Source organism: Gobio gobio, assembly GCF_949357685.1.
Source record: "Gobio gobio genome assembly, chromosome: 4".
Lineage (NCBI taxonomy): Eukaryota > Metazoa > Chordata > Actinopteri > Cypriniformes > Gobionidae > Gobio > Gobio gobio.
In genome coordinates this window covers 56,663,976-56,676,855 of record NC_137100.1, presented here as the reverse complement: position 1 = coordinate 56,676,855, position 12,880 = coordinate 56,663,976, and the positions used below count along the sequence as shown (strand labels likewise).

At 37.9% G+C, this 12,880-nt stretch overlaps 1 protein-coding gene across 1 annotated transcript in view; it reads left to right on the top strand.

The window, feature by feature from the left end:
* Positions 1-12,880, top strand: part of hk2 (hexokinase 2) — a 73,103-nt gene that overhangs the window by 39,720 nt on the left and 20,503 nt on the right. The window contains exons 9-10 of the mRNA XM_079815597.1: positions 3,262-3,495; positions 8,741-9,045. Of these exons, the coding sequence (XP_079671723.1) occupies positions 3,262-3,495; positions 8,741-9,045 (539 nt within the window). The remainder of the gene's footprint in view (positions 1-3,261; positions 3,496-8,740; positions 9,046-12,880) is intronic.

The window sequence follows — 12,880 nt, the reverse complement described above, 5'->3', positions numbered from 1 at the left end:
GCTGCAGTGTTTGAGGGAGTTCAAGGTTTCCCTGGTCCCATAAGTGGATGGGAAATATGCTAATATTATATATATTATTTATGTAATATGTTTAATTGACTCAAGTCGACTCTTACTTTTGAGAGACAATAACTTTATAAACGGTGCACTTTCAGATTTTAAACTTTACTGGATGTTTTCATTCACTTAGAACTAAACCCATAATAGGGGCTCTTAACAAATAGTACTTTTGCAAAAAAAAAACAAAAGGTATTACTAATTGTTGAAATTAGCTAACTAATATCAACAAATTCTGTAGTATTGTTCATCATTCTTTCATGTTTAATTGTGTAGTTAATGAAATGCAAACTTATTGTAAAGTGTAATAGTTAAAAAAGCTAAATCCTGGGTTTGTCTTCACAAAGGCGCTCTTTTAAATTGCACAGTGGTTGCTAGAGAAGCGTAACATGCAGACAGCAGGAAGGAGCAATATATAAAGATAGAAATATATAGCTATATAAAATGCAAACACTATTTTATATATATACAGTCATGTGAAAAAGAAAGAACACCCTATTGAATTATATGGTTTTGTGTATCAGAACATAATAAAAATCAAGTGGTGGTTAGCAGATCTTAAATTAGGTAAATACAACCTCAGATGAACTACAACAAAAGTACAAACTAAGTACAACCTATGATTCAATTGCTTGTAAAGCCACTTTTATAAGCAATAAGTTGAAGGAATTGTTTTCTGTATGACCGTATCAGTCTCTCACATCATTGGCAGCGTTGAGCCCTGATTGGTGTCAGTTCTTCAGAACACCGTAATACTAAGTTACTACAGTAAATTCCCCTATGCTTGAGAGTGGCAAATAAAGCCCTCTTATGTTGCAACCTGGACCCTGAAATAGACCCTGTTTCCCTTCATCAGTTAACTATATGCCCATATTTAGTCTTCTCTCCAGCAAACCCAGCAGTCGGGAGAACACCTTCCACAGAAGTAATTTGCTTCTCAAAATTTATTGCCAGAGCCACCATCAGGTCATAGACTGAGCACAAATGAGTGTTAAACTTTACTGTGGGTTTAACATTATTAACCGGTTCAGATATCAGACTTTTTGGAGTTTGAGGTTGGTGGAAAAGCAATGTGCTAATTGAAAAATATAATTGCTCCTTGTATATAATGAAAATATAATTAAATTAAATTAGAGCTTGAAGTAATAATGCCAACTTGGATGCACGTTCTGGATGTGTTGCTAAATATCATATCTTTCAAAAAAAACTTCAGGAGACTATCAGGAGACATATGTGCCTTTGGTAGGTTACAGTTAACAAGTAACTCTATTTAAAATGTAATGAGTAGTGTAACTATTTCAATTACTTTATTCAAGTAATGTAACTGATTACTTTTTGATTACTTTTCTCGATTTCTAACGAATGTTCTCAACTGTTAATCATTTAAAACATTTAAACCAGGCAGAGTTAACCTTAGGCCGCATGTCCACCAAAGCGTTTTTATCCAGCTGAAAATGCTAGGCGCTCTGCTGAAAACGTCTCTCTGTGGGCGCTTGAGAGCATTTTGGTAGCGCAGCGTTTTTTTTTTCAGTTGAAACTCTTTGCTTGCTATGATACGGAATATCCGCGGAAGTTACTAGTATCTCATTTCACAGATAGTTTGTTTCTGTATTGAATCTATATGAAATGCTGATACAATGTAAAGTATTTGCTCTGGCTCTTGTTTTAAATTATTTTGTTCCGTTATTATACTGCTTGTTTTCATCTGTTGACGTTGTACAAGCAGAAGGTGGCTGTTGGTCGGTGTTGTATTTGTCCCGCCCCTCCTCCACTGTGATTGGATGGCTGGGTGAAAAGTGACAGTGATGAGCGCTGTGTTTTACTCAAAGTTGAACATTCTTCAACTCTCGGCCACCAGTAAAAAATGCTCAGCGCTTGAGCGTGAAATACTCGTGGCGTTCTAAAAACGCGGCACTCCCATTGAAAACAATTGAAAACGCCAGCCAGCCGCGTGAAAAAACACTTTGGTGGACACGCAGCCTTACAGTTGTACTCAACACTGATTACTGTCAGACTTTCAAAATCACTTGAAGTAAGAATATACTAATTTAATTTTAAAGCACAGCCACCACAAAATCAGACTTTAGCACCTCTCTTTACTTTGAGATCGTTCTGAGGTTAAATACAGATTTCTGGATGAAATGATTTTTAAACATCCATCACTGGAACGCATTTTTATCACTCGCCATGGTGGCAAATATCAGACAGGTTGTAGCTTAAAGCTTTCAGTGACAATGTGGATTGATGGGGTTAGGGTAAGGCATATGTGTCTGTGAATATCTACTGTGGGGTCCAATAGTCTCAGACTACAAGTGAAAATATGTCCTTACAAATAAGAACAGCATACCAATTTGTTTGAAAAGTTGAATTATACGATATCTTAGCATTTGATTCGTCACTCAGTAGTCCCCTTAAAGTGAAGTCACCATTTTGCGCCGCCATTTTTCTATAGTAGCCCTAAACAGACAAACTGCTCTAGCTACTCTCTGCTGTCTCAGACAACGAAATCTTTGTCCTGTGTCGGCCACTGTAGCTTCTCTATGTGCTTTGAAAGGGAGGGTTGAGCGGTGGGTGGTTGCAATTCGCAACCTCACTGCTAGATGCTGCTAAAATATACACGGTGCACCTTTAATGACACCAACACAAGGACAGAAACTTCACAAGTTAGATCAAAGCCCGTATAATTTGATCTCAAGTTTCAGTTTTTAAAATAAGCCTCTAATGCTCACCAAGGCTGCTTTTACTTGAGCAGGAATACAGTAAAATCAATAATATTGTATTGTATAAATGTATTTAAAATATAATTAATTTATTCCTGTTGGGCATCATTACTCCAGTCTTCAGTGTCTCATGATCCTTCGGAAATCATTCTAATATGCTGATTTGGGGCTCAAGAAAAATTTCTTTAAAACCATTTTAATTCTTTAAAAATATTAAAATTGATAATTAAATTAAGCTGCATTTTCTCTTTTTGAATTATTTTAATTTATATTTTGATTGCATTGTAATTAGATTGATAGCTGCCAGCAATAAGAGGCTTTTTGCTATTTGCATTGCTCTTTTGCACTTAAGTGCAGAACTATCCCGCAGTAGTTTTGATTCGAGCCATTGACATGCTGCAGGCTTTTGGTTTGCTTAGAATATTCAAGTTAACATTCATTCAAACCTCCAAATTAATCAGAAGCAACATTTTCTCTTCTGCAGGGATAATGAAGGCCTGGTGAGTGCAGAGCAGGTGTTGAGAGGACTCGGACTGGACCCGTCTCCCGAAGACTGTGTGGCCACTCAGCGGGTGTGTCAGATTGTGTCTACACGTGCGGCCCATCTCTGTGCTGCCACGCTGGCGGCTGTGCTACGGCAGATCCGAGACAACAAAGCCGCAGAGAAATTGCGTACCTCTATCGGCGTGGATGGATCGGTCTACAAAAACCACCCACAGTGAGTCCATTGTCCAGTAATGGTGTGTGCTTGACTGCTTGTTGTGGTACCAAATGATTGCCATATTCATACACCATGGTATTTACACTCCATTGTGCTTAAAAGAATATCATGGCAAATGTATTGTAAATGTAGATTTTCACCTTTTTCTGTTTCTTCTCGGTTTTTCAGATGATTAAAATCAACAAAATACTCAAAAGCTCATTACTGTAAGGTTGGACCCCTTGTAGGTGGTAAATGCCAGGTTTCAGTAAAGCTCTTGAGGCACAAAATTCTAATTGCTCACAAATGCTGTGATTAAAATTAGTTTTTGCAGTGTGTTTGACAGTGAAGGAGAAAGAGTGGCACTGCACTTGTGCAAGACAAAAACAACTCTCTTTTGGGAGGGTTTGTCACACTTACCAACTGTGCTTCTTGAAATCTGGCTGCCCCTGACTAAGCGTTTTTTTTTTTTTTCTCCACTACTGTGACCCGATGGAGTTTTGGTTTTGTGCCACTGTCGCCTTTGACTTGCTCAGTTGGGGTTTAAAAGAAAATTCATATTTAGTAATGATTTAACTGCACTGACACTGATCGGATGAGAACAAAATTTGAACTGAATTGAGCTGTCATACTCCCTGATTGAAGATGACGGACTAAACAACCTTTGTTGTTTCTCTTCCCTGTAATGGATTGACAAGAAAATAGACTGACCGCAATAGACTAATCTAGACTTATCTTCAAAGACGATTTACATAAAGATGAAAACATAATCGTTCTGTCTCCGCATTAATATCTTATTACTCGTTTAAGCATTGGACAATGCTAGAAAAATGTTTGTTTACAAATTGGCCATGAATAATTGCTGTGTGTAAAATTTTCGATCAGAGAAGAGCAGAGCAGGACGACGGTTCATCAGTTCAATCATAAACTCATTGGTCACTACAAAAGAGCCCATTTCACTAACTCTGTGATTCATCATGGATGTTGTCAGAGAGTTTGGCAAGGCCATAAACGCAGCAGGGAGTTGGAATTCTGGAGGCTTTTAACAACCACCCGCTGAGACGCAGCTGCATGCACCGGTTTCCTCTGATTCCTCAACGACTATGTAAATGAAGCGTATGACTGAAAAATGTAGCTAGCGATCTGTTAGTGGGTGCTGTGCATCGATACGGATAGACATTTTCCAGGAAAAAGTGATTTATGATTTTTTTTATTGCTTTCTTGGAATTTCATTTATTAATATAACTTTCATTTTCAGTTATTGTTTATTTTATATTAAAGGAACTTAACGTTTGATTAAAACATTTTATTTATACAAAAATATAACCAAAATTTATTCAGACACCTTCAACATTTTCTCACATTATCACAGTTTATTCTCTAGGGTTTAGAAAATGGGTAATAAAATATGACAAGAACTGTGTCAGAACAAATTCATTTTGATAATGTCAGATAACTTAGATTTAGAAAAGGTATGTAATGGATAACACATTTAACAGCTGATTGGATGCACGGAATCTAGATTTTTGGGGTTCGGCCGAATACCGAATCCACGGGTCAGGGTGTGATGAAGCCCTTACACACGGCTTCAAGCCTTCATCCGGAACACGTAGGTGTACTTGTCACCTTTTTTTAAATGAATAATGCCATGATAAATTAAAGGCTTTTTAACTCTTTCTACACTAAAGCTTGTTTTATTTAATTAAACATAAATTCATTACACATAAACATTAAGGCTACAATGTCCATGATTTTTATTTTCAGAAGCTGCATCTGAATGAAAATAATTTATCATTGGGTGAAAAGATGCCAAAAATCCCCAAAATATAGAATCTTTTTTTTTAATGAATCATTTTTGCTGTGAGACTCCCAACAGCAGCAATTAGGTTATTGCTGATGTTTATGTGCTGCAGAATTAAAGCAATCTGCGTGCATCAACGTTAATTAGTTGTGTTATTTTAATCTGGCATGCCCAACTTGGCGTTTATCACCCGGGGTGCCAACACATGTATTCATAGAAAGGGATCACGTTCAAACATTTCCTGAGGGTGTGGATGGCACTTTCAGAGATGACTACTTCTTTCTCAAGAAGCGTTGTGTTGATTGGCTGTGCAGTGTGCACAAGTGTGCCACATGCCAGTCAAATGTACTTGGAGTGAAAACAATGGAAGCAATCTAGTTTTGTCACTTTATGCTGCGGCGTGTACAGCTTTGTTCATACACTATATTGCCAAAAGTATTGGGACACCCCTCCAAATCATTGAATTCAGGTGTTACAATCACTTTCATGGCCATAGGTGTATAAAATCAAGCACCTAGACATGCAGACGCTTCAACAAACATTTGTGAAAGAATGGGTCGCTCTCAGGAGCTCAGTGAATTCAAGCGTGGTTTTGTGATAGGTTGCCACCTGTGCAATAAGTCCATTTGTGTAATTTCCTCTCTACTAAAAATTCCACAGTCAACTGTTAGTGGTATTATAACAAAGTGGAAGCAATTGGGAACAACAGCAACTCGAAGTGGTGGGCCACGTAAAATCACAGAGCGGGGTCAGCGCATGCTGAGGCGCACAGTGCGCAGAAGTTGACAACTTTCTGCAGAGTCAATAGCTACAGACCTCCAAACTTCGTGTGTCCTTCAGATTAGCTCAAGAACAGTGTGTAGAGAGCTTCATGGAATGGGTTTCCATGGCCGAGGAGCGGCATCCCAGCCTTACATCACCAAGTGCAATGCAAAGCGTCAGATGCAGTGGTGTAAAGCATGACGCCACTGGACTCTAGAGCAGTGGAGACGTGTTACTGGAGTGACGATTCACGCTTCTCTGTCTGGCAATCCGATGGAAGAGTCTGGGTTTGGCAGTTGCCAGAACGGTACTTGACTGCTTTGTGCCAAGTGTAAAGTTTGGTGGATTAAGTGTTTTTTTATTTTTTTTTATAGAGGTTGGGCTTGGCCCCTTAGTTCCAGTGAAAGGAACATTTTGGACAATTTCAAGCTCCCAACTTTGTGGGAACAGTTTGGAGATGGCCCCTTCCTGCTCCAAAGTGACTGCACACCAGTGCACAAAGCAAGGTCCATAAAGACATGGATGAGTGAGTTTGGTGTGGAGGAACTAAACTGGCCTGCAGAGTCCTGACCTCAATCTGATAGAACACTTTTGGGATGAATTAGACGGAGACTGCGAGCCAGGCCTTCTCGTCCAACATCAGTGCCTGACCATACAAACGCGCTTCTAGAAGAATGGTCAAAAATTCCCATAAACACACTCCTAAACCTTGTGGAAAGCCTAGCCAAGGGAGTTGAAGCTGTTATAGCTGCAAAGGGTGGGCCAACTCAGTATTAAACTCTATGGATTAAGAATGGGATGTCAATAAAGTTTATATGCATGTAAAGGCAGGCGTCTCAAAACTTTTGGCAATATATTGTATTACATTTTGCAATTGAAATGGTTTTCTTATACATCAAAATGAACCTTTTTCTCTTTTGCAGTTCATTTATGAGCCATATATCATCACTTAATCTGACAATGCCTATTTAAATATTCCTTTAGCAATCTATCTTCATTCCAGCCTTGCTTCTAGTTAAAGTGGTTACTGAGTAAATACTTGACAGTAAGAAATGGTGCATTTTACCTGGATGTATGCATTGTTACATATACAGCAGCTGCATGGCATTAGGATTGTGTTTCAATAATTCAAATCATGTTCCTAACTTTTCTGTCCCCTAGGCTGACTCAATTATAGTCTTAAATGACTGATAGTAGCTTTAATCTTTTTTGTGTCAAAATGTTATGTTTTGCCAGAATTTCTTTATTTTATAATTTATCATTGTCAATACTGTAGTACCAATTTTTAATGTTATGAGACGGCACTTTTTATAAAGACAAACTTTTAAGAACTTATTTATGGATCCAGAAAAAAATTACATTTTGTACATGTACTTTAATCTTGTTGAATTTGAATTTGATAAAATGTTTGTTTTTTGATTATATTGCATTTATGATATTATGTTGTTAAATGTTCAATTTGTATCTGTCATGTAATGGCCGGGGGATGCTGAACTTAAATAAAACAGCTTTATTTTATAATTGATCTGACTTTTTAACATATATTTTATTTTTAATTTATTAATTAAATTTAATTTAAAGGTGCACTATGTAATATTTTTTCAGTAAAATATCCAAAAACCATTAGGCCAGTGTTATATTTTTTGTTCAGTTGAGTACTTACAATATCCCAAATGTTTCCAACTATTTGTAAATCGTGAGAAATTGCTATTTTAACCAAGGAACCGGGACGTGTAAGGAAGTCGCCTGTCGATTGCGTCATATCTGCGTTACCCGCGGTTTCTGGTTTTATTTTGCAGAAACGCTTAACGCTTAACTTAACGCTTGCAGTGTGCAACAAAGGTCATAGCAGCCGCCGAGCGAACACACAGAATAACATCATAACAATTTTCAACACACTCAGATGTATCTAATATGATAATCAGTGCTGCGTTACCTCATACTCATGACCGGAAAAGCGGAAATGGCGCCGGCGACTGTGCCATAATTAAAGTCCCGCTGCTTGAGAGGGGCGTGTTGCCCTCTTCTTATTAACAATCGCTCCTGCGGCCTTGCTCGGCTCCACAACACTTGGTCCTACTCTCCTTCATACTACAGTAATGTTAATAATCACATCCATGAAAATGATTTCTGTCAGAGTCCTATCTCGTTTTTGTCCCAAGATTCAGCGCTCAAACTTGGCGTCATCAAACTACACCTTTGTTTTGAATAAGCGACCTCTAGCGAACGGAAAAGTTACATAGTGCACCTTTTAATCTAAAAATTTTTGATTAATTAATTCATTTTATTTATTTGATTCAGTTTTAAGATCAGTGCGTTTGAAATTGGGCTTATCCAACTTTTATCTTAAAATTCAAAAATATTTAAACAAAAAGGGGTCAAAAATCCACCCCATCACACATTATTCCATTTTTGAGTTCATATATAATTTTGTATAGCTGAAGAATCACCAAACTACAATTGCAAACATTGCATTACCACTCAAAGTAGTCATTCTCAGACGTTTAAATGTATTCTCTACCATGCAACCTGCTATTTTATTATGAACTAATGTTATTTTTTCCTGTGCCCCATCTTGTGCATCTTTCACATTTTCCCCTCACATTTTATTCCTTTTACTTTCTTCTTCTTTCTTTGCTTTGAAACCCTTTTCTCTCACAAACACACACTCACTCTTTTGCTCTGTGGCTTTTCTGGTAGGTTTGCCCGCCGACTGAATAAAATGGTTAGATCATTGGTGCCTGACTGCGACGTCCGTTTCTTGCGCTCTGAGGATGGCAGCGGCAAGGGGGCCGCCATGGTTACAGCCGTAGCATATCGGTTGGCAAAGCAGCATGCAGAACGTCAGCGTATCCTGGACACCCTGCGCCTCAATCGGGATCAGCTCCTGGAGGTGAAGAAAAGGATGGAGGGGGAGATGAACCGAGGCCTGGCTAAAAAAACACACCCCGATGCCACTGTTAAAATGCTGCCCACCTTTGTGCGCTCAACTCCGGATGGAACAGGTTAGAGTGAGAAACACAGAATTTTGACTTCTTTTAGTTTACCCAAAAGTGAAAATTCTATCATCTTTTATTCACCCTTGTGTACCAAAACCATATTTTTTTTGTGAAAGCATTTGCCGAGCTCCAAAATGAACATAAAGCACAATGAAATCACCTGAATTGTGCTCCATATGACTAGTACAGTACACTACATTCCAAGAATACTGAAGTGTGAAGAACGGCCGGGATGTACTGCATGTCGCCTAAGATTCTGCATGTCGCCTAATAATTTGACGTTATTCACACAAAAATAGCATTGGTTTTGGTACATTATTTATATATTATTTATTTATATATTGCATTTTCCTTTTTATTTATTTTGCATTTTACTTATTGATTGATTTTGTTTTGCATTTTATTAATTGATTTGTTTAGCGTTTTACTTACTGATTTATTTGTTTTACACTTGACATATATATATATATATATATATATATGTTTAGCATGGTAACACTTTACAATAAGGTTCATTAGTTAACTACATTAGTTAACATGAACTAATAAAGTGCACTTATAAAGCATTTATTGATCTTTGTTAATGTTAATTTCAACATTTACAAATGCATTATTAAAATCTTGCTAACATTAGTTAATGCACGGGGGAACTAACATGAACAAACCATGTATTTTTATGAACTAACGTTAACAAAGATTAACTAAGGTGTTGTTCATGGTTAGTTCATGTTAACTAATGCATTAACTAATGTTAAAGGATTAGTTCACTTTTAAATAAACTTTTGCTGATAATTTACTCACCCCCATGTCATCCAAGATGTCCATGTCTTTCTTTCTGCAGTCGAAAATAAATTAAGGTTTTGGATGAAAACAGTCCAGGGTTTTTCTCCATATAATGGACTTCAATGGGCTACAAACGGTTCAAGGTCCAAATGACAGTTTCAGTGCAGCTTCAAAGGGCTTTAAACGATACCAGACAATGAATAAGGGTCTTATCTAGCGAAACGATCAGTTTCTGCGAGAAACCGAGCAGTATTTATGCTATTATTTTACCTCTTAACAGACGAACACGATCGTCTCTGAGCTCCGCCATAACTTACGGCAAGTAAGGTCAAATTACATCGTGGTCATAGATATATCGATAGTAGATGCCTCATTCTACTGATCCATGCAGTCGCTAATGAGGCATCTACGTATACATCTATGACCACGATCTAATTTGATCTTACTTGCCGTAAGTTATGGCAGAGCTCGAGACGATCGCGTTCGTCTGTTATGAGTAGGGGTGTAACTGATCGCAGTTGATCCGTGATTCGTACGGATCACGACCCACGGTTCGGCACGCACGTGACCCGCAGATTTATTGTGCATTTTTTTTAAACTTGTGGATTAATCGGAATTGTTTAGCGATCGCAGACTAAAAGACAGTTTTTTTGCCGATATTGCTTTTTAAGTGATCTCGTTCCTTTAAACTCGATGCGGAGTTTCAGAGAAACACATGTGTTCACGTGAACAGGGCATGTTAATCAGTCAGCAGTGGCTAGCGGAGAAGTAGAAGAACTTGAAAAGCCTCCCGCATCATTCAAATCGCATGTATGGGAGCATTTGGCTTCCCCGTAAAATATAAGGATGACGGAAGGGTGGTGGACAAAACTGTATCAGTATGTGGGCACTGTGGCACGAGAAAGCCGCATGAAAGTGGCGCATACATCGAGAATGGCACCTGTGACGCCCGTTTCACAAACTCCGTTTGCAGTGCGTATGCGGTGCGTATTCCGTACCCTTGTTAACGGATACAGCTACACACTGCACGCGGCTTCGGTCCGTCGTTCCAGGAGCGCGTAACTATAGAGCTGTGCTGATCGTTTCCACATAGAGTCTATTGTTTGATGTGCTGGCGCTGAATTAAAGTGACAGCGCATCCGCATTAAAACAAACATGTATCGATGCGAAAATCTAGTAATTCCACCACAGATTCATATAATGTAATGTCTACTCGGTTTTAAAGTCAACATATGGCTTTTTGCCTCGAGTAAAGCAAGGAAAACGGCCTTTAAGTAAACAAGGAGAAATAATGGAGAGCACCTGTCCTTTCTTGGAGGTGGAAAAACAAAGTTCTTTATGACCTGCAGGATTTCTTGTAAAAAGATAAGAAAAGCGAAAAAAACGAAAGAAAAGCGTAAGTTTTAACTTAAAATGTTTGTTATTTTAACATAGTCTAATTGTCTGTTTTGCAGTTTGCATGTATATAGGTTATGTTAACACCAAAAGTTTTCATGTAATAAATGGAAAGCAAATAAAAAGTCTCCTTCCAATTTTATTCTGATCCGAAAAATGATCCGATCCGTGACTCATGATCCGTAGTGCGATCCGAACCATGAGTTTTGTGATCCGTTGCACCACTAGTTATGAGGTAAAATAATAGCATAAATACTGCTTGGTTTCTTGCAGAAACTGATCGTTTCGCTCGATAAGACCCTTATTCATCGTCTGGTATCGTTTAAAGCCCTTTGAAGCTGCACTGAAACTGTCATTTGGACCTTGAACCGTTTGTAGCCAATTTAAGTTTATTTATGTAGTCCATTATATGGAGAAAAACCCTGGACTGTTTTCATCCAAAACCTTAATTTCTTTTCGACTGCAGAAAGAAAGACATGGACATCTTGGATGACATGGGGGTTAGTAAATTATCAGCAAAAGTTTATTTAAAAGTGAACTAATCCTTTAACTAATACTACCTTATTGTAAAGTGTTACCTTTTGCATTTTGTTTTGAATTTATTCGATTTTTTTGTTTTGCATTTTATTGATTTTCTTTTTTTTTTTTTTTTGCTTGTTTTAATCATGCATTCTACGATTTCGTTTAATTCTCATAGTTGCTTATTAGCATGCATATTACTAGAATATTGGCTGTTTGTTAGTACTTATAAAGCACATATAGTTCACCCAAAAATGAAAAATAGCTTGATTGAATAGCATGATTTTCTCACCCTCAAGCCATCCTAGGTGTATATGACATTCTGCTTTCAGACGAATACAATCCGAGTTATATTAAAAAATGTCCTGGCTCTTCCAAGCTTTATAATGGCAGTGAAAGGCTGTTTCTGTTTTGAAGTCCATAAAAGTGCATTTATCCATCATAAAAGATATCCGTGCTCCGGGGGCTTCTGAATGCATTTGTGTAAGAAAAATATCCATATTTAAAACTTTACTAACTGTAATCTCTAACTTCCGCTAACTGGTGTAGGAGCGTTCACGAGAGACTGGCGATCCAGCGTATGGCGTAGGACGCTCCGGGGAGAATATGCTAGTTCAACCAAAGAACCAAAACCAAGTTTTGTTTTGCTCTATCCTCTGTGCTTCCGCGTTTGTCACCGGAACTTATGCTACACCTGCATCCTACGTCATATGCTGGAACGCTAGTCTTTGGTGAACGCATGTACGACAGTTAGCGGAAGTCAAGTCAAGTCAACTTTATTTATTTAGCGCTTTTAACAATGTAGATTGTTTCAAAGCAGCTTTACAGTGTTAAACAGGAAAATAATGCAGCATAATTTTATTCAGCTGTATAGCCATTCTGGAGAAAACGCTGATGTCATCAGTTCATTTCAATTATCATACAGTGACAGTGTGGGCTTTAGATCAATAATTAGATCAGTGATTTAGTTTATATGGTTAATTTAGTTTATTAATTAGATTTATTTCGATGTTTAGTTGAAAAATGTAGTGTCCCCAACTGAGCACGCCAAGCCAGAGGCAACAGTGGCAAGGAAACCAAAACCCCATTAGGTGACCTAATGGAGAAAAATAAACCTTGGGAGAAACCAGGCTCAGTCGGGGTG